The sequence below is a fragment of the Denticeps clupeoides genome, chromosome 1, assembly GCF_900700375.1.
Source record: "Denticeps clupeoides chromosome 1, fDenClu1.1, whole genome shotgun sequence".
NCBI classification, from domain to species: Eukaryota; Metazoa; Chordata; class Actinopteri; order Clupeiformes; family Denticipitidae; genus Denticeps; species Denticeps clupeoides.
Window position 1 is genome coordinate 12,794,020 of NC_041707.1, and position 21,994 is coordinate 12,816,013.

A 21,994-nucleotide genomic window follows, 5' to 3' on the forward strand; every position below is an offset into this window, starting at 1 on the left:
TATGAATGTTTAACTTTAGCCAGAACTTCCAAATTCTCTGGTCTGATCAGACACTCTTGATGTGAACTCTTTGGAATCACGTTTGGAAAAAACAAGGCACCGCTCATCACCAGGCCAATTCAACCCCTACAGTGAGCGACTTCAGTAGTTACAGGGACAGCCCCCCTGGAGCAATTTAGGGTTAAATGTCTTGCTCAGGGACACAATGGTAGGAAGTGGGATTTGAACCTGGGTCTTCTGGCTCATAGGCAGAAGATCCATTGGTCCTGGTAGTAGCCTAGCATCATGCTGTGTGGATGTTCTTCAGCTGCAGGAACTGAGTACTAGTACTAGTACAGATAGAGACATCCTGGATGAAAACCTCTGATGCGGCTATACAGTCAGCTGAGCTTAAATTCATTGCTCCATTGAAGAAAGAAATAGAGGGAGAGGCATGTTTACCCACCCTCACCGACCGTGGTCTCTCTCTGAGAAAGTTGAGGATCCACTGAGCCACAGGGACAGTCATCCGTCCCTGCAGAGTTTCTAATGAATTAATGGACATTTTGTTGATCATTTAATACTGTGTTCACAATATAATGGGTTTGGATGATCATTACACCATATAAAGATTTTAAGCATATAATATAAGCAAGATTTATTAGATGTGGTCTACACATTTGAAAAGACTGGAGATATGATCACCTAAATCTATTTTGACCTGTTAATCCAGCACACGTAAAATACGCACCTCGCTGAAACACGCTTTGTGCTGAAAAAATGAAAAAAAGATGCCATGACTCGGACACATTTTTGAAAACTAACTGATAATCTGTCTGCATACTTGGTTTGCGTTACATAGGTGGTTAGTAGCCTAGTGGGTAAAACACTTGCCTGTGAACCAAAAGACCCAGGTTCAAATCCCACTTACTACCATTGTGTCCCTGAGCAAGACACTTAACCTTGAGTTGCTCCAGGGGGGACTGTCTCTGTAACTAGTTGCTCTGGATAAGGGCGTCTGATAAATGCTGTAAATACATATACTGTGCATGATAATACATTTGATTTTCCATCATGATCACGTTTATTGCTGAAAAACACACAGCGTTGCCAGACGTATAATAATTATCGTATGTGCAAGATAATTTCACCCTCTGTACAATCAATAATTCGCAAAATCCCATAATGTACGATCGATTTATCCCTTCGTTTAAGTATCGCGCATCTGAACAGCTGTTGCGTCGCTGGGAGCGCAGGGAAGCTATGTTTGGCTTGTCATACTGTTTTAGCAGACGCCAACACAAGTATGGATACTCGGCTAGTAGGCTGATTCTTATCGATTCTTATCGATCACCTTTCCTTTCACCGTCGACGGAACCTCGCGGACACGAATTACGTCACGCACCACTCTTCCAGAATCGTGGCGTGTTTTTGTGGTCTTCGAAATGCATGTCGGGAGGGAGCGTTGTCGATCAGTCGAATAGCTCTTCAACACGGCTGAAAGGGAGTGACGATGGAAACTCTTTAGGGCGTTAATTCTCCAGTATTGGAACACACACAACCCCCATACAATGAACTGCGGAAAAACGATCGTCCGCCACCATCCCATAATGCACTTCGGCGGTCCACGTCCTCTGTGACGTTGACACGGCTGTGATGGCTGCGGTCGAGGTGGCACTTGTCGACGTCCAAGCCGACCATAACAAAGTTGCTCTCGGTCGTGGTGAGGGCGTCAGGATGCCGACAAAAGTGACAATGTCTGCTTAGATTTCAGCGCACCGGACAGGCCGAGCAAGGGCGGTGTTTTGGTGGATTATTCGAGAACTCACGTCCCCCTGTGCGGGGATAACGCAGCGGAGATCTCCCAACAAGAGACGCCGGGCGAAATACTCACCTCGTCGGCGTGCGGGCTTTCGTGCGGCGCCCACTCGCCAGCTGGACGTCTTTTTCGCGGACTTTTTTTTAAATGTTTTCCGTCATTACAGCGTTCGGAAGAGCCGAGGCCAGTAGCACCTAGCGGAAGCTTTCCTGCCTGCCCGGCCTGTCAGCCCTCGGTGGGGACGGGATGTCTTCCTGGCTCGGGGGCATAGGCTCTGGACTCGGCCAGTCTCTCGGCCAGGTCGGGGGAAGCCTGTCGTCCTTCACCGGACAAATCTCCAATTTTACCAAAGACATTCTCCTGGAGGGAGCGGAGGAGGTGGGAGGTGAGGAAGAGTTCACTGGTCTCCGGTTAGCAGCCTGGCTCGTCGAGTGTCTAATCTGAGTGCCGGTGGCCATATGGAGTAATAATTTTAAGAATAACAACTGCTTGCATGCTTCCTATCGCATTGTCACGTGTTATCTTAGACATTTTCATTCTCTAGTGGTGGCGGTTACATTCGTTATTAACTAAAGCGACACGACGTGTCAGAATCCGCACGTTTTCTGTCGTTTACTTTAAATTGGCTCAGATGTTGTAATATATTCTGAACGAGGAGGCCGTATTTGTGCTCGTGGTGTCTTTGACTGATATGAAGTGCATGCGGATGCTTCTTGCCACTGCCAGGGTAATCTGTGCGGTGTCTGCACAATGATCACTGGGCCTGAGAACTTTGATCGTCCCTGAACAACACAGCATCCAGCAGATAAACGTGTGACTCACAGAATATTTCTGACCATTCAGACTCTTTAGGAAAGCGGCATACGCAGCTCAGAAGAAAAAAAAAAGACACGCACACAAACCTTGTGTGCCTTGCATTTATATATATGTATGTGTGTGTATGTGTGTGTGTGTGTGTGTGTGTGTGTGTCCTGGCAAGCTATACGTAGTTGTATGCAGTAATAAGTGACATTATAAAACTGTTGATTGACAACATATTTCTGTGCTGCCACATCTGTAGGCGGACAATCCTGTAAACAAAACAGTGGGAGCCCGTTTTGGCAACCCAAGATTTTCCATTATGTGTCACTGGAGAACTTGTGATATTGTTACACCTTTGTTGGGAAGATTACTTTGGAAAAGTTATTAGCTTACATGTTATACTATTTATAATGTAATAGTAGTGTAACTATTGCAATTTCTGTGTACAAGTAATGTATCTCATTACATTTGATTGCTTTGATAAATTATGGATGAATATTTTTTACTATTATTTATTTAGAAATGTTGTAATCTGGCAGTCTTTATATAGCAGTACTAAATAGTACTATAGTTATAAACTGCTGCCCAATCAAATGTTTAACATTCAAAAGTATTGATTAATGTGAGGAACATTATGGTTAGTTTGGGTTCCTCCGCCATTCCTAACCTCTGTGCGGGTTAACCAGCACCCGTTCATGGCAGGTGCCGCATCGGTGTTAGAGGTGTGAACCTTCACTGGTCTCATGATCCAATTAGATTATGATTACAATTATCAATGTCGCGATATTGATGCATCGTGTTGCGTCCCATGCATTTTCTACATTGTCAAATGATGACAATGTTGGCGTTCACCTTGTAACAGTTGTATATACTGGTAGTACATCACTATGCTGTGGGCGGACTTAGTTGTCTGCCCCGGTCCTGATGTAGAGCGCGTGATGGAAATCCCAGCAGCAGCGTGAGATTCTTTTTCTTCCTGGCGGGCCTTCTTCCTCTGCATGCTTCACCAGTTTCCTTCACTACACACCAACCCAAACAAGTTACAACCTTAAGTCACAAACTGCAGAAAACGCCTGGCATCAGGTGGACGCAGACCATTTCAGGTTATTCCAGGTTAAAGTGCTATTTGGGTTTAACTTTGGTCTTGGTGGTATGTTTCAGTGTAAACACCCTTATTTAGTAGGGGTGGGGGAAAAAAATTGATACAGCATAGTATCGCGATATTTTGCATGGTGATATTGTATCGATACAGGGACACCAAATATCGATATTTTGTACACAAATTTAAATAAACAAATCAAACTGTTAGTACAATGATTAAAGCAATACATTTTTTACTCCACCGGGTGGTGCTGTTGGGCGTTTTCTTTAGTGAGGTCAGCAAAGGTGAGAGTCAGCGTGTGGGATGAATTCGGTAAAACAAAAATGGAGGCAGAGAAAGAGATTAGGAAAGCGCCGTCCGTGTTTAAGTCAAACGTCTGGATGTATTTTGGATTTTTTGACAAGGATGGGACAAAAAAGATGGATATGACACACACGATTTGCAAGGAGTGTCGTATGAAAGTAAAGTATTCTGGAAATACTACGAACATGAGGGCTCATCTCACCCGCCACCATCCTGAGATATTGTTAGCTGAGGACGGCAAAGCTAAACCAGCTCCACTGAAAAATCAACCAACGCTGGACACACTTAGCTTAACAAAACTACCTCCCAATTCAGAGCGAGCTAAGAGAATAACACAATCCATAACGTACTTCATTTGCAAAGACCTGCGTCCATACAACGTTGTGGAAAACGAAGGCTTCTCTTACATGCTTAAAACGCTGGAACCCAGGTATGTGATACCATCACGACGTTTTTTCACGGACACAGCCGTACCCAGTCTCTACAGAGAAGTGAAGCAACAAGTTGAGGAAAGTTTGAGTACAGCAGAAAGAGTTGCATTAACTTGCGATGCCTGGACATCACGAGCTGTGGATTCATATGTGACTATAACAGCTCATTATGTCACAGAGGATTGGCGGCTGCTGTCTTACGTCCTACAGACTCGAGCATTACATGAAAGTCACACCGGAGCGAACATTGCAGATCTCCTGCAAACTGGCATCAGAGCATGTTGATCAGCTCCTCTTTCTGAGCAAGAATGCAGACATTCCTTCACTGTCCAAATGTCTTTAACTGTTCTTTTAATGCATCAACAAACAGGTCATTTTGCTTATCTTAATTTAAGAGAACAGGTTTAATTTTATTGTCGTTTAACATTTTTATTTAGTTAATGCAAATCTACATTTTTAGTTTATTTTCATTTAACAGAGATTTACTTTAAAATTATTAAGCTGCTGAAGTTGCTGCATAACTTTTTGCAATTTATACTGTTCAAAGTACCTGTAATTCTATGTCAGTAACAGTTTGTCAGCAATCAAAATGATGAAAGTGAATGACTAAAGACTATTTTGTAAGATTAAATGTATTTTGACAAAGTTTACCTTTATGGACATAATTTGCAGTTGGAAAAAAACGTGATTATCACAATATATCGTATCGCAATACTTAGCATATCGCAGAATGTTTAAAATCGCAATAATATTGTATCGTGAGTTAAATATCGTGATCATATCGTATCGTGGGGTCTCTGGTGATTCCCACCTCTATTATTTAGTACAATCTATTCAATGTTACCAGTTTATATTTGAACTCAAAATCTGGTTTCCTAATCCTAAATCTGACTTTAATGTTTGATCTTGTGTTTTAATTATTTTTCTTGTCTTTATTTCCACAGATGCTGCCACTGAATTACAAGTGTCAAATTCAAAGCTTGTTGAAGTGGAGGCTGCTTTTGCCAGCCAGAAATCTGAGGTATGAATAGAATAATAGATGAAAAGCACTCAGAGACTTTCTGCCAAGGTACAGAATATGGAGCTACAAAACAAAATAAATAAATAAAAAAATAGTTTTATTAATGAGACTGTTTGTTTGTGGAAAAAACTGTCATCCCTAATATTTACAAAAACGTTGAATAAAGTAAGAGTAATTTCTTCAGTTGTTGCTGCATTTCTTATCATTCTCATAGCTCTTAACATTTTCATCCGTATTGTTTGTGTAAGCTTGTGTGAATTTGTTTCCTTTGTAGTATGACCGCCTGCGGAAAAATAACGCAGAACTGGAGGAGAAATTGGAAGTTGCAGAACTCCAGAATAAACAGCAATCTGTAGAATACAGAACACTCCTCCAACAGAAAGAGGTACAGGGGCCTGGTGTGAAATTTAGCCTTTTTCCATTCCAGTCTGTCTTAGCTGGGAGTAATCAAGCTGATTTCCGCCTGTGTTTAATTTAAGGTTGAAATCAGTCATCTGAAGGCTCGCCAGAATGGCCTTCAGGAGGAGGTGCAGAAGCTGCAGCGCTCTGCACAGGCCAGTCCTTCTGAGTCAGCTATGCTGCCGGTGACAACTGTTGCCTCCTCCTCCACCACTTCAACATTCCTGTCCCATCAGTCTGGAGCCCACCAAGGTTTCCATGGTGATGAGGTGGACCTCAGTGATGTTCTATGGTCCCAGCAGGAAATCAACCGGCTGTCCAGTGAGGTGCTGAGGCTGGAAACCGAGGTCGCCCACTTTAGGCGCATGGCTCAGGTGATCTTTTTTTTTTTTTTTTTTTTCCGTTTTACTCACTTTTTTGCATCTCAGAATAAATAACTATTTATTCAGCATTGAACATTCAAGTCTTTCAACTTTAAAATCTTTATTCAGACATCAAAGTTGACTGTAGGCGAAAATGGTGAACAGGGTGAAATCTTGAGACTTCAGAGGACAGTCAAGGTCAGTAAAATGTTAATATCATGGCTTAAAGTTTTACATTGCCACAAAGGATTTCCATTAAGACCAAACTCATATGAATCCCAGACGTCGTAAAGTTGAACTTTGACTTCTGCACATTGTGACGCATTCACATGCAGCCAATAGAAACTAAGCATCGAAGAGGTGCTCAAACCAAGATGGAGGAGAGGTTGTTTATAGCAGTGATTATAAATTGATTATAGCAATTACATTAATCCTTATAATCTTACCTTGACACCATGAGGATGGAGAAAAATGTCGGATACTGTCTGCCAGGTGTGGCTTGTTGTTAGCAGTGTGGGAATATCGCACATTACCTATAGACCTATATAACAAATGAAATATATTTATATATTTATAAATCTCATGTGGTGGGATTCTGATGTTGGTGCTCAGTAATGGTGTTCATCACGCAACATGGAGCATTTGGTTAAAAATAAATTACATTTTCAGTTAGATCCAAGCTTGAATGGCTTTATAACTGTGGTCTGTTTTGAGTAGGAGCTCCGGGAAACAATGTCTCGTGAACTGGATGAGCACCAGCATGAGCTGGCTGCCTTGCAGGATGCCCAGAGGCAGAAGATGGCTGACATTACGCGCCGGCATCGGGAGGAACTGGCAGAGTATGAGGAAAGGATTGAGGAGCTTGAGGAGCAGATCCACAATGGTGAGGGCATGTGCCAGGGCCATATTCTCCATAATGGACAGGAGTCAAACCCAGAATATATTAATGCACTGTAGAAGCTTTGGAGGCAGTAAGCACAGTTATCAACCAACTAAACCAAACAGGTTATACTTTTTAAACTACTTAACAATTAAGATGTACTTTATCCCTGAGTAATTCTGGATAATATAATTTTGGACGAGTTTGAAATTAGTAAATAGTTGTTGCCTTTCTAGCTGTCAGTGGTGATCCAGCCCCTGTGAACCAGAGTCCCTCTACAGTGCAGGAACACATGCAGAGCACCATTCAGTCCTTGCAGGAGGCCGGGGACCAGCAGGAGAGAAAGATACAGGAGCTGATCGCCAGCCTGGTGGATGCAAGACAACAGCAGACTGTACTTGAGCAGGAGAAGGAAGAAGCGCAGGCGGAAAATGCAGCGCTCCTGCAAAACTACACCCGCCTGCAGAACTCGGTGACTGACCTCCAGAATCGGGTTCTTGAACAGGAAGAAAAAAACCTGCACAAAGCCCACCAGGAAAGCGAGATCCAAGCTCTCAGAAAGGCTCTTGCAGGTGACATATACAAGAGAGGTTGGTCTAGATCAGGGGTCTGCAACCCACAGAAATGTGAAGATTATAATAATCTTGTAACATTAAAATGCAACATGTTTAATTTTTTTGTCTCTCAAAATATGTCACAAGTGCCTTTTATGCGTATATGCATGCCACCTGCATAGATCTGTAGACCAGATCTCCTCTCTTCACAGAACATGTTCAGACAGGTTTTTAGACTTGTCAGAGTGATGAAAAATTTGTCCGCATTTTTTTTTTCATTGGCAGTGTTATTAAGTAAACACAATATATACCGTGTTATATTCATTTTAATGTAAACAAAAAATAATCTTTTGTGGAAACTGGGTCCAAATGGGTCTTGGGTGTTGAAGGTTGCTAACCCCTGGTTTAGATGATTACCTTAAATTTCTACTTTCCTCAGATCAAATGAAATATTACTTTAATCTATTATCTAAAAATATAAATGCTGATTTGATGTGGTTTCATATTGAATATTTTGTTGCAGCGGCAGAAAATGAAGTATCACAGTTAAAGAGTCTTGATGAGGTCTGTATACTTTTGTATATGTTTTTAAACTGTTAAATATGTTAATTTGATGTACATCAAAACAACTGTAACTGTTTTTCGAATAGGGTGCATCTGGGGCTGAGGTTGAACATGCAGACATCCTAGAGCTAAACACAATTATTGAGAAAATGAGGAACGAGAAGGAGGCAATAGAGAAAGAAATGGTACATTTTGTATTTAAAAAAAATAATAATAATTCACTTGGGCAATAATTTTCTATAACCAGCTATTTTTATTGCCAAATATTTCCTGTGCAATAAATGGTCAATCCACTGTTAATTATTTAAATTCACTTTTAACTTTTCAGCATGTTTTATTGGAGAAACAACAGATTACTGAGGACAAAGGGGCTAGTCTTGGAGGAGACCCTGATTCTGTTATGGGAGAAGTCACAGAGCTAAAATCCACATTACAGCTGAGGGATGCAGCTCTAAAACAGGCACAACTTGACAATGAAACACTCTCTATTGAACTGGATGAACTGGACCGCCAGAACCAAGAGGCCACACAGGTACAGTTACCCTGCGTTAACTTGATTAGTGCAGTGAATACATGTTTCAGCTGTGGTAAGATCTATGTTTTGCTACAAAGCTCCTGTTTAAATTGACCTTTTAAACTTCTTAATATTATTGGAATCTGGTTTTCTTTTTCATATTTCTACAGCATTTAATTGCTTTGAAAGACCAGCTCACTCACCAAAGAACTGAGGCTGATAATGAGATGTCAAGTCTTCAGACAGAGCTCAGTTCTACTCATGATCAGAAGAACAAACTACAGCAAGAACTTGAAGCCATGAAGGAAAAACTTAGCCAAAGTGCATTTACCCTGAATGATCTTCACATGGGAAAGCAACAGTTTGAGGTCACAGTAAAAGACATAAAGGACAAATTAAGCAAATCACAAGAACAGACCAGAGAGATCCAACAAGAGACCTCAGAGCTCAAAAGGATGTTACAAGAAAAAGACAAGGAGCTGGCAGCTGGCAGACAGAGGCTTAAAGAAGCTGAAGAAAGGACCGGTGAGACTGAGAGTCACAGAAGGGAGTTTGAAGACAAGGACAGAGAAATAGAGATGATCAAGAAGGAACTGGCAGAGATGAGGAACACTTATGAGAAGGTGAAATCCGAGGAATATGAGATGAAGATGCACAATCGTAAGCTGGTGGAGGAAAGTGTGGAGACTGTTGCAAAAGTTGAGGATCTTGGCAGACAGGTAAAGGATAGTCAGGCAGCTCTCAGTAGAGCAGTTCTTGAGAAGGACACTCGCATTGAAGCTTTAAGGCTGGAGAAGGTTGAACTTGAAGAAGAACTTAACCAAGCTGAAAGGCGTCTGTCTGAACAGGCCAGGCAATACCAGCAAACTATAGAGGAGCTAACCCGTGCTCGCTCTATGGACTCCTCTGCTCTGCAGACAGAGCATGAACGTGCTATCAGGCTCAACCAGGAAAAGGACCTGGAGATAGCTCAGCTTCGGAGGGACTTGGAAAACCTGGCAGCGGACCACAAAGACACCAATGAAATGTTGGCAATTACTGTGGCTGGCCAGAAGCAGCTGACTGAGGTATTGAATGAGAAAGATTCCTTTGCTGAAGCGCTCAAGGCTAAGGTGACTGAAATGCAGAAGGAGATGGAAAGGGACATCACAAAGGTCAAAGCAGAAAGTGAGACTTTTCGGCGATTAGTGGAGGAAAAGGACAAGCAGTTGGGAGCCATGAAAGAGGAGAACAGCCATCTGAAGGAGGAGATTGACCACCTGCGGGACCAACAGAGCCGACCTCAGCCTATGACTGAGCCCAAAACATTGGACATCATAACTGAGTTGGAGACAGAGGTTGTCCATCTGAAGACGGCAAGGGACAGCATGGATGAGGAGATCCAGGGGTTGAGGACTGCTTTGGAGGAGCAACAAGGAGCTCTCCTGCAGTCCCAGCATGCTGTACAAGTTCAGCAGAGTGAGCTAGAGCAGGCACATTCACGGCATGAGCAAAGCACACTCAACTATGAAACACTGATTGCAAGTAAAGACGAGGAAGTTGCTCGGCTTCAGGAAGTTGTGGAAGGGCTTGCTGTGCAGCGCCAGAGTCCACAACAGTCTTTATCCCCTGAGGAGATTCTACATGAGGACAAAACTCTGTCACTTAGTGGGGAAAATGGCCATGAAAAGTATGACCTTTCAAAAGTTGAGATTGAGAAGTTGTTGAAGGGTATCAAGGAGAAGGAATCTGAGATCAGTCAGCTAAATGAGAAGAACCTGTCCCTTACAAAGCAGCTGGACCAGCTGGTGGTATCACGGGATGAGGTTGGGAAGCTCTCTCAGATGGTGCTACAGAAGGATTTGGAGATTCAGGCACTGCATGCCAGAGTTTCCATGGGCGTTGGTGGTGGCCACAGCCAAGACCTGCTGTATCTTCACCAGCAAATACAGGCTTATGCTGTAGAGAGGGAGCAGGTACTGGCTGTCCTTAATGAGAAAACCAGAGAGAACAGCCAGCTGCGCTCTGACTACCACCGCATCATGGACATTGTGGCTGCCAAGGAAGCAGCCCTGCTTAAGCTGCAACAGGAAAATCAGCGGCTCTCTACCATGAGTGACCCCTCGGGTAGTCAGGAGATGTTCCGTGAAACCATCCAGAACTTGTCACGCATCATCCGGGAAAAGGACATCGAGATTGATGCCCTGACTCAGAAGTGCCAAACCCTGGTGACAGTTCTGCAGGCATCTGGTGGAGAGTCGGGAAGCACTTCTGGTGGCGTAAGCAGCAATCAGTTTGAGGAGCTTCTGCAGGAGAGGGATACACTGAAACAACAGGTCAAGAAGATGGATGAGTGGAAGCAGCAAGTAATCACCACAGTGAAGAACATGCAGCACGAATCAGCACAGTTGCATGAGGAACTGATCCGGCTGCAGGGAGAGGTGTCTGCAGATAGTGACTGCAGCTCAAAGCTGTCGGTGGACTATGCCAGTCTCGTACAGAGCTATGAGCACAAGGAAAGGAAGCTGGGGAGTCTGAGTCAGGAACTCGCTCAGGTTCAGCAAACCATCAGCCAGCTCAGTAGCACCAAAGATGTACTTCTGGGAAAGCTTGACAGCGTAGCTCAGAATCCAGAGACTTCTTTTTTGGCTGGTCACACAGGTCCAACTTTTCCTGCAGTAGAGCCTTCAACTCACCAGCTAACAACTGGCTCTCCGCATCAAGAGCTTGTTTCTCTACAGAATCTCCTTGCCGAGAAGGAGGTAGTGATCAGAACCCTGCAGGAGAACAACCACCGACTGTCCAACAGTGCTTCGGTATCAGAGAGTGAGCAGCGGAGTCACATGGAGGAGGTTCGACAGTTGCAGGAAAGGCTCGAGTCCCTGCAGCGCTCTCTCCGGGAGAAGGACCTGCTGATTAAAACCAAAGGTGACCAGCTGAGTCATGTAAGCGAGACCCTGAGAAACCGGGAAAGTGACAACGAGGTGCTGAAGCAGGCGGTGACCAACCTGAAGGAGCGTGCCCTTATCTTGGAGCTGGATGTGCAGAAGCTGAAAGAAGAGAACGAGCGGGTGGCCGGACGCTCCCGGGAGAAGGAAACAGAGTTCCGTGCTCTGCAGGAAACCAACATGCAGGTTTCACTTTTGTTGAAGGAGAAGGAGTTTGAGTGGAGAGCTGTGAGCGAGAAGGCAGCAGCTATGGAGCAGATGTTGAAGGACCGAGACCAGGTGGGCATTGCAAGAGATTGCAAACAGCGTGTCGCTAAACTATCACAATTAGTAACAGGAAAATCGGATGTAGTGTTGCTTTGGCTCTTTTGGTTTAGGTAATTGTTTATGTTCCAGGGTAAAACCGGTGAGCTGAACCAGCTGCTAAATGAAGTTAAATCGATGCAAGAGAAGGCTGTTGCATTCCAGCAGGAGAGGGATCAGGTGATGATGGCCCTCAAACAGAAGCAAATGGAAACTTCAGCACTACAGAGTGAGGCGAGTATGCTCATCAGATTGAAAGATACTGTTCCGTGTTGGTGACTGTGCCTACAAGCAACAACAGTCACGCTCACCGACGGTCCCTCATTTCTCCAGCTGCAGCATCTGAAGGATAAGGAACAGCGGCTGAAGTTGGAGCTGGAGCGTTTGCGCAACCACCTGTTGGAGGTCGAGGACTCGTACACTCGCGAGGCCCTGGGCGCAGAGGACCGGGAGGCGGAGCTTCGCCATCGGGTGGCACTGCTGGAGGAAAAACTGGCATCCTCATCAAGTGCTGTGGAGAATGCCAGGTAAGCGCCCTTTGAGCCTACTTTCTGGACAGCTGTTTAACAGGTGCACTAGTCGACTATAGGAATTTCTGACACCCAAAAATACATTATACAGATGCCTTTCCTTGTTTGAAGTTAGCACTTTATTTGATCTATGTTTGAATTGTGCTGGTCTCGCTTTTCTGTTTTATGTGCGCTTACATGCAGCCAGCAGGCCAGCCTGCAAGTAGAGTCGTTGCAAGAGCAGCTGAATGGTGCGGTGAGACAAAGGGACGATGCCCTATTGAAGTTACGGGCAGCCGATGAGCAGGTCAAACAGTACGCTGTGTCGCTTTCCAACCTGCAGATGGTGCTAGAGCAATTCCAGCAAGGCAAGGATTGTGCACTTCTGTTAAGCCACCTGGGCAGCAAAAGTCTGTAATTTCTTATTCCTCTTGAACTGTCATCTTGATGGATTAAGATGTCTTAAAATCTGGAATTCTAATAAATTACTAACCTGTAAACCTGGTTAATACTTCACAAATTAAGTCGTAGTTCTACTGTATTCCCTCCTCAGAGGAGAAGGCCATGTACTCAGCAGAGCTGGAAAAGCACAAAAAGGAAAAGGATGAGTGGAGACGGAAAGCAGAACGGCTAGCAGATGAGGCCTCGGCCTTAAAGGTAGCACAGTTAGCATCAATACTCTGATACTGGCCCCAGGTGGTGTCATGTCATGAGTCGGCAGACAATTGATCACAATTCATTTTATTTTGTATTAATGCAGTTAAATTTGGATGAGGCCAATGGTGCATTAGAATCTGCGTCTCGGCTTACTGACCAGTTGGACCTCAAAGATGAGCAGATTGATGACCTTAAAAAGCAAGGTTTGTTAAGTTGATTCTTTTTAATATTTCATTATGCTCTTGTAATTTATTTAGAGTTGTTAATCAATACATGGTATGTCTTTTAATATGTCTGACCCATGTGAATTTATCTGGACCATTTATTTTTATTTTCAGATATGATTCAGTGTACCTCTTAAACATATGTTGTGGTGTATGCATTGCTCTCTAGTTCTCAGCAGTGCCAGATTCTTTGTACATTTGTACATATCCTTACAGATTTTGCAGACATTCTACAGACATTCCAGTGCGTTTAACACTCACCTCCTTATCAGTGTACTGAAACAATAACAAAATCAGTCACTTTAAAGTGCCAGTGTTCCTCCAGACCATGGTTCCCATGTAAGTCCGTCAATAGTTCTGGCTATGCTCATAGTCCAGGCGTCTGTCCTCATAACTTTCTCAGGCTTTCTCACTTAGTGACGTTACTGGAGTCCGCAGGGCACCGAAATAGCTGTGACGATATTTTATTTGGTAAATCACCAATTGCTTTAGCGAAAGTCTGCTGGAGACCTTTGATGATGGAAGCTTTTTGTTGGCATTTCTGTTCTGCAGATGCTTTCAGACAAGGAGATTTCATTTATTGGGTCAGGTGTCTGTTTTAGATTTGCTGTGGGGATTCTTGTCTGTGGGGATAATTTTCTGTGTCTATACCATTGTATTGCAGTGGCAGTGAGGCAGGAGATGCTAGAAGATTCCCAGAACAAGTTGATGAACTTGCTCAACAGCACAGAGGGCAAAGTGGATAAGTAAGCTAATATAGAATGTTATTAAAACAAAATGGCCTTATATGCTCCCTTCATGGGAAAAATACTCAGCAGCAGCCACTCTTAATATTCTTACCTTTTTTGTGAAATATTACGATGTGATCCTCTTTTCTGTGTTTGTAGGGTTCTAATGCGGAACCTGTATTTGGGTTATTTTCACACGCCGAAGAACAAGCATGCTGATGTTCTGAGGCTCATGGGAAGTGTGCTTGGTGTGCCGCGGGAAGAAGTTGACAGTGTAAGACCTTCAATTATTAACTGTTTCTATGGAATATTTTAAAATATAATAGAAAGCTTGACCATGATAACCTACATTTCTCAAATTTATATGAGGGAAAAGCATTACATCCAGTTAATGACCAAAAGTGTGAAAGGAACACCTAATCACTTTAAAATTATTAGTGGTTTTGTCTACCATGTAGATTTTGCTCTCTTATAGGTTAGTTATTAAATTTGTGCACAGCATTTTATTCATATTCAGGCCTTATGTTCCCTCATATGCAGGTAATTAGAATATTCTTGGTAAAATTGGCCAACTTCATTACACAGGACACATCATCTGCCTGCAAAGACAACAACAACAACAACATTTATTTCTTATATAGCCCAAAATCACATACAGCCCTACATTTGACACCCCCAACACTTGACCCTTCTGCGCACAAGGAAAAACTCTAGGAAAGAAGGAAGGAGTGATACAGAGAGAGACCCCCTTCCAGAGTGTGCCTGCAAATGGTGTCAGTGCAGGGTTTGTGATTGTCCAATAAGAGAAAAATGCCTATAGTTGTAGAGGTGGAGAAGTCCAAAATGTAGACCAGTGTCATAGTGTACAATATGTGTCCATTATGATGCTACTGGTCCATTTGAAAAGCTTCCCTGAAGCTTTAGTTGTTACGGTGGTCGTGGCTGTGGTGACCCTCTGGTTGTTTTCATGCTCAGTCCTCGTTTAGCAGTTGCCAGGAACCAGGATTTATCTGCTGGTCTCTTCACTGGAGTGAATAGTATGTGCACTTGATACAGTATCTCGGAGCAAACAAACAGAAGCAGCGGCAGACTGTGGCATTTTAGAGCTTTATTGGTCAAAGACCATTTAGAGCTTTATTGGTCAAAAGTAGGATTTTGTAGTCAAACCTAAATTTGATGGGTAGCCAGTGCAGTGATTGTAAGAGGAGTTTAACAGAAGAAAGTTGGTGAGCATCCACTGTCAAAGACAAGGAATACAAAGAACACTGAATGAATTCTGACACATTCTGTTTTGGTTTCTTTTGGCTGACCTTGAATAATAATCTAATAATCATTTGTCTCTTCTATGTCTGTGAAATTGCTAAGAACTTTCCTCAGAGTATGAATCTGATCCAGACTGATTATCTTATCTTGGTCCATGAGAACTTCAAAATTTGGATTGAAATGAAATTACAAGCCATCCACAAATCTAAAATTAATGCCTCTCTGTGGCTCAGTAACACAAGAGTTTGTTTTCTGTGTGGAGGTTGCAAGTGCTGGAAAATGCAAGGCAGGTTTGTACAGCAAGAATGCAGTGGTGGGTATTTCAGGTCGCGAGAGTAAAAAAAAAAAAGAACTTATTGAGCTGCAAGTCCAAGTATCATCTATTTTGAGACACACACTAAAACAGTGTGGGCTTATGTTATAAAACCCTGAACATGAAATATTCAGTATTCAAGCAGAGTCAGCCGGCCCTTACATCTTGGAAAAATGGAGGTGTGTCATTGTGTGTATGTTTGTTTACTATGAACTAATACCAACCTCATTCAAAAGCCGATGAATTATAATTGGATCTGTTTAGCACAGCACTGAAAGCATTTTCTTGCCCAGAGCCGCTGGTCGGGGACTTTTGGGATGACATCCAGCTATTCAGAGCGTATTACCCAACAGCCTTAAAGAGAAACAGATTTCACAAAGAGCGGCAAATGTGATTACAGCTCCTCAGAAGACACAGATTTATTGCTATTGGAATGTCTTCATATTCATTACCTATTTAATTTTAAATTGTTTTTCACAAGAGGACACATTTAAAGACTAAACATCTTTTTAAGATCACATTATTTTGCCCGATTAAAATATTGCTGAAATATCTGCAGAAACCCATCTTGTTTTCTGGTAAATGGTGCTGATATTGCATAGTTCACTCGTTCAGCTTGTTCTGCAAGGTCATGCAATGACTCCGTGTCAATGTACTTTTAAAGAGCAAACATAAATTTTGCTCTGCATTTCCCTTGACATGAATGATGTACACAGTAAGGGACACAGCAATGGCCTAACTGCTTGTAATGTTTTCTTAAGTTTAAGCCATTAAATCTCCGCTTGCAGTAGACGTGGTCGACCACAGACAGCTGGAATTGGTGGTAACAGCTCTTCCCTGTTAAAAAGCTGCTGCTGTAAGAACCAGTGGTCCCATGGAAACTGTGCTCAAAATGTATCTGAAGCATTTCAGTGGAGTAAGACGTAAGGCTTCATCAATCAGGCGCTATGCCTCTGGGAGTCTGGCATGGCTAATAGTTTGGGCTGCAAGCCCACTGGCCCAGGTATCGTGTCTGTGTGGATTTTTTACTGTAACAAAAAGCACACTCAAATAAGCTAAATTTACTACGTTAAACAAACACCCCAGATAGCGCTACATCAGTATAGATTTTCTGGGCATACAGCCAGTGTTTCATTTAGCACCAACCATTGCAAATATGTTATGAGAGCAACATCAGGGCATTTGTCATCAAGGCGTGAAGTAGGCTACTTTGGCATCACATGTGATATGGAGAAAACTGTATGTAGAGGCTAAATTCAGCCCTTTTTTGCATAAAATGACAACAGTATAATTAATTTAACCAAAGTTCAGTATTATAAATGCTTTTATTTTTAACTAAAGTAGGGCACTGTGATTTCCGCAATGCAGAAATCGTGAAATCTGTACCACTTGTCGGTACAGATCGGTTCCCTGCAAACTCTATGCAGTTCAGCAAACTTTTGGTTATGCAACAAATCAGCTGATTCTAAACAGGATTTAATTAACATTGTTTCAGTTCATAATGCAAGTGCCGCACAGCTTTTTTTTTTTGTATTACAGGTCTCCCCAATGTTCATTTATTTGAAATGTTTTTTTTTCTACAGGGTGGGCCATTTATATGTATACACCTTAATAAACTGGGAATGGTTGGTGATATTAACGTCCTGTTTGTGGCACATTAGTATATGTGAGGGGGCAAACTTTTCAAGATTGGTGGTGACCATAGTGGCCATTTTGAAGTCAGCCATTGGATCCAACTTTTGTTTTTTCAATAGGAAGAGGGACATCAAATTTATTCTTAATTTTATGGTAGTTTCTGACCACTTATAAAATGTCTTCTATGTCACCAATCATTCCCATTTTATTAAGGTGTATCCATATAAATGGCCCACCCTGTATTGATTTCAAATATGAAGCACTTTAATTTTTCAAATAAAAATTAAAAATTCAGATAAAAATATGTGTATTTCATGCAAAGAACTAACATGTAAATGCTTCTAAAAAGAATGCAGTAAATGCTCAAGTTAAATGTGATTAGTCATATTGCATTTGTTTTTTTCCCCTCCCACTCCTCCCAATCACACAGTCTTTAGGTGAATAATACACTTATGAAAGAAAATACAGAATTTAGGAAAAATCTTATCTGATTTCATAGGTCCTTACTAAAGTTTAATATTGACCACAGACCTGCAGGTGTGGAGAAATGGCTCACTGCCAAATAACAGGATCAGGGTGACCAGATCTGAGCTTGTGAAAATGTCCAGATCTCAAAAAGAGGACATCTAGTCATCCTAAATTTATTCAAAAAATCATGTGGTCTTTCACTTATCTCTGTGGATTTGCTTGTCTTCCAGTACAAGCTGTCTGAGTCTAAATCCTAATGTTATTGTTAGACAGACACCATGCACTTCTCTGCCCCGTCAAAGCAGTGTTCAGCATATGGAACAAACTGTGACACATTGAGTATATGCTATATATATATCATTTGCCCCAACTTTAATGTCTCCCTTCGGTTACTCCCATCTTGTTGATCAAATAATTGACCTGTAAAAGTTTATTGCCGAATACCCTTCCTAGTACAACCTTCACACTTAACTTGAGCTTGGGACAGAGAAATACACTGAGAAATGCACTGAAGCTTAAGTCCTCAGTATACTATATTATATAGTAGTATTATATAGGCAAAGGGTCCATCGAGGTCATTTTGAGCAAGGTACAGTCCCCACACACTGCTGTCCGGGTGCCCATGCCTATCCACTGGTCAAAAAAATACTGATGGGTTAAATGCAGTGAGCACATTTTGTTTTGTGCACCATCATTTTCACTATTTAGATCTTTTGGATTTGGCTCTGAAATGCAGTAGATGTGATGCAGTGGACTCTAAATTTGTATTTCCTGTTGGCTGAGTTTGACTAGTCCTTTTCTGTTTAGATGCTGGAGGAGGAGAATCGTCGGGGTGTAACTGGCTGGGTGTCCAGCTGGCTGGGTAATAGAGCTGTGCAGAGCGTACCAAACACACCACAGAGACCCACTCATGTGCAGGAGCTCAATAAGGTATTTTTATGATTTTCGCTTTTTTTAATAACAAATTTGTATAAGAGGATCTAATATATGGTTTTGGACTGACTTTTGTGTGCTACAGTCATTCTCAGAGATGTTTGTGAAGTTTCTGGAAGTGGAGTCCAGCCCTGCTCTCCCAGCACCTAAACTACCCATGTATGACATCAAACCCCTCAGTGCACCACCTCCTGGTCGAACAGCAGCCCAAGTGACAGCGGCAGGTAATTATCCAGTGGCCTTCTTTACTTCTTCATTGACAAGTGTGGCAACAGATGAATAGCTAGTAATCCTTTTGCATATCGTATGTCATCTACACACAATAAGATGCTTAACTTTAGTATATTATAATTACAGGTGAGGCAGCACCAAGTAGGAGAGCAGGAGAGTCTAATCCCTTCCTGGCTTCCCGTTCAGCAGCGGTTCCCTTACTAAACCCAGGTGTGCCTGGAACAAGTGGAACCACTGGACACCTGCTAATGAAGCCCATCTCAGACTCCTTGCCCACCTTCACGCCACTTCCCGTGTCCACTGAGGCCAGTGCAGGGGTGGTGCTTAAAGATCTTCTCAAGCAGTGATAGGTGCAGTGGAGCATCGCTCAGATAAGCACTTTAACAAGACTTTCCAGACACTACGTGGCCTACGCTGCCTAGACCAGGTATGGAATTGCAGGACCTGTGTCTAGTAGCCATCATGATGCCATTGGCATCGTAGTATTACAGTAAAAGGCAAGAGCCATTTTTTTGTGTTGTAGCAGACAACCTGTGGACTGTGCCCAGATTGTGTCTGTCATGCCTCCTTCAATGAATGTGCCCAAAGAATGCACACAGTGCCCTTGCAGTGTTTTTTGGCAATAGCTGCTTGAAAGGTTGATATGACTGCCTGTTTCTGTTAAGTCCGTTCCAATCATTTTTAAAGAATATGCTTTATTTTTCTCGATTTTCAATCGTCCCAAGAAATGAAGTGTTACAGTAACAGCTATAGTTGATGGCTGAGGTTTTAGACTGTTGCAGTACGCTATAAATATGTAGTTATGGTTAAGTTGTTTATATATATTTTTTTTCTTTAATTGCAAAAAATCAGGTTGGGTTGGCATATATGAAAGCCTAAAATATATAAATACCGGAGTGTGTTGATTAAGGGGGATTTCTATATGGCAATATTATTACAGACACTTTTGTTCTGTTTAGTTAATTTATTAGTTTCTGATGCACATAATGTGATACACACAGAATCCCCCCAAACTATGAACATTTGGAAAGCCTCATGCATTTATATGTATATATGCTGTAATTGCCAATTGTTTTAGGGAAAAAAATAAAGATATTTTATGCCCTTATGCCTGGCTTTTCCCCTTTTTTATAATCCATACCAAATACTGTAATTAAAAACATGTTAAGGTTTGTTTTTTCTATTATATATTTTATCATTATTTAATAATCTAATAATAAATGTATTATTATTCCTGCAATAATGAAACTGTGAAAAAGTTTGAATGCCTGGAAATTCTTTTATTTCATATTACCTATCATAGAAAAACAATATTGGGAACCTCTTTCTTTCATCAGATCTCTGTTTCGTTCTGCGGATGCTCTTATGGGAATGGTGCTCTTCCTCTGGATGAAGAGTAAGAGTAACTGTCTTATCCTCTCTGAGAGCCATTTGGAAGCCAACACACATTCTGTGCTGTGAGGAATCTGCAGATTTTGGACATGTTTAAATCATCATGGCCAATGTTCTTTTTTTTTTTTTTTTTTTTTGCAGTCTGTCTCATACTGTTAACCACTCATGTCTTCATGTCTTCCAGAAGACTTAAGTGTTCATTTTATAAGGTTATTGTTCCTATTAATTCACAAATTACATTAACTAGACTATATTAAGTAAAATCCAAATAAAAATTGTGGAGCACCATCTCTTTAATACATGGATAACTACTCCACTTGTGATGCTATATATTTTATTGTATATTCATGAGAAAACACAGTGTGCTTTTTACAAGATCAAGGATTTTTCATGATAACAATATTAATGATATACAGCATTACATGAAGAGGACAATAAAACCAGTGGCTTGGAATATTCTTATTCCAAACCAGTGGCTTGGAATAAGAATAAGTAATAATCCAAGAATTATTATTTATTCACAACAGTTCAGAAGAGAATGGAGGGACCACTCTCCAATGAACATCGATGGGTCTTGTGTTTAGAACACAAGGTTCCTGTGTGTTCATCTAGAGGAGAACCTCTCCTGGACTCAACACCAGCTCAACAGCCAAGGAAGCCCAGCAGTGTTTCTACATCCTGCGAAGGCTGAGGAAAGCCCATCTCCCACCACACATCCTCACCACCTTCTATAGAGGGACCATTGAGAGCATTCTGAGCAGGTGCATCACCGTCTGGTTTGGGAACTGCACCATATTGGACCGCAACACCCTACAGCTGAGAAGATCATTGGAGTTTCTCTTCCCTCCATAATGGACATTTACCACGTACGCTGCATTGTGAAAGCCGACTCTACACACCCCTCACATGCACTCTTCACCCTCCTGCCATCCGGAAAAAGGTAGCAAAGCAGTATGTCAAGCATTTACTTGGCACCTTCATTGTTTTCGTACTCTTGCACTGCCTGTGTTACTCTAGCACTGCCTGTGTTTCATGTTTGCACTTTATGTGTCCCAGGTTTGTCTGTCGCACATGTGCACTTTGTCAGTATGTACCTTTCTTCAAATGCTACATGTAGCACCAGTTTCCGGAGAAACGTTGTTTCGTTTCACTATGTAGTGTGTAACATGAATGTAGCTGAAATGACAATTAAGCTCATTTGAACATGAACATTTGTGATTTACACACTCACTCACTCACTTACTTTCTATATCTGCGTATTGCCTAGAAGATTTGCTGGGATTCTGAACACACTCAGACACACACACACACACAGTCAGAGCTCAAAATCTGTGGATGTGTGAACCCAAATTTGTGGAAACTGCAGTACCACGTCTGGCCACTAGTCGCGGCGCTATATCTATTTTCCAGTCTTTTATGTTAACTTACATACGACTTTTTCACAAAAGATTAAAGTTCAAATAAAACTTGATTCGGTGATGGTGTTTTTTTTTTTTACACAAAAGTGACAAACTTGCTAACAAACTTGGGCCTCTGTAGGGCAGGAAAGCCTAAAATGAATTTTTAGGGTGTTTTCGTTCTTCCTTTTTTTTTTTTTTTTTTTTTTTTTTGGTAGAGCCAGCAGACATCGAGGAATTCAAATTTAACCCCAGCAAGCGATCGAGCGAAAAAAAAAAAAAAAA

General features: G+C 41.9%; 1 protein-coding gene across 1 annotated transcript; it reads left to right on the top strand.

Annotated features, from left to right (window-relative positions):
• Positions 1-1,598: 1,598 nt before the first annotated feature.
• trip11 (thyroid hormone receptor interactor 11) lies at positions 1,599-20,028 on the top strand. The gene is made up of 21 exons (XM_028996814.1): positions 1,599-2,183; positions 5,380-5,456; positions 5,731-5,841; positions 5,936-6,229; positions 6,347-6,415; positions 6,935-7,100; positions 7,334-7,669; positions 8,175-8,215; positions 8,302-8,400; positions 8,544-8,747; positions 8,900-11,935; positions 12,053-12,193; positions 12,293-12,486; positions 12,673-12,836; positions 13,022-13,125; positions 13,229-13,328; positions 14,014-14,095; positions 14,237-14,351; positions 18,564-18,686; positions 18,775-18,913; positions 19,047-20,028. Exons 1-21 carry the CDS (start codon positions 2,045-2,047, stop codon positions 19,265-19,267), a joined length of 5,955 nt encoding a protein of 1,984 aa, XP_028852647.1. The 5' UTR covers positions 1,599-2,044; the 3' UTR covers positions 19,268-20,028.
• The last annotated feature ends 1,966 nt before the right edge of the window (positions 20,029-21,994 follow it).

Coding starts and splice junctions, on each gene's coding strand:
- trip11 (XM_028996814.1), top strand. CDS start 2,045: ATGTCTTCCTGGCTCGGGGGCATAGGCTCTGGACTCGGCCAGTCTCTC. Junction 6,230..6,346: donor ACTTTAGGCGCATGGCTCAG/GTGATCTTTTTT, acceptor ATCTTTATTCAG/ACATCAAAGTTGACTGTAGG. Junction 18,687..18,774: donor ATGTGCAGGAGCTCAATAAG/GTATTTTTATGA, acceptor TGTGTGCTACAG/TCATTCTCAGAGATGTTTGT.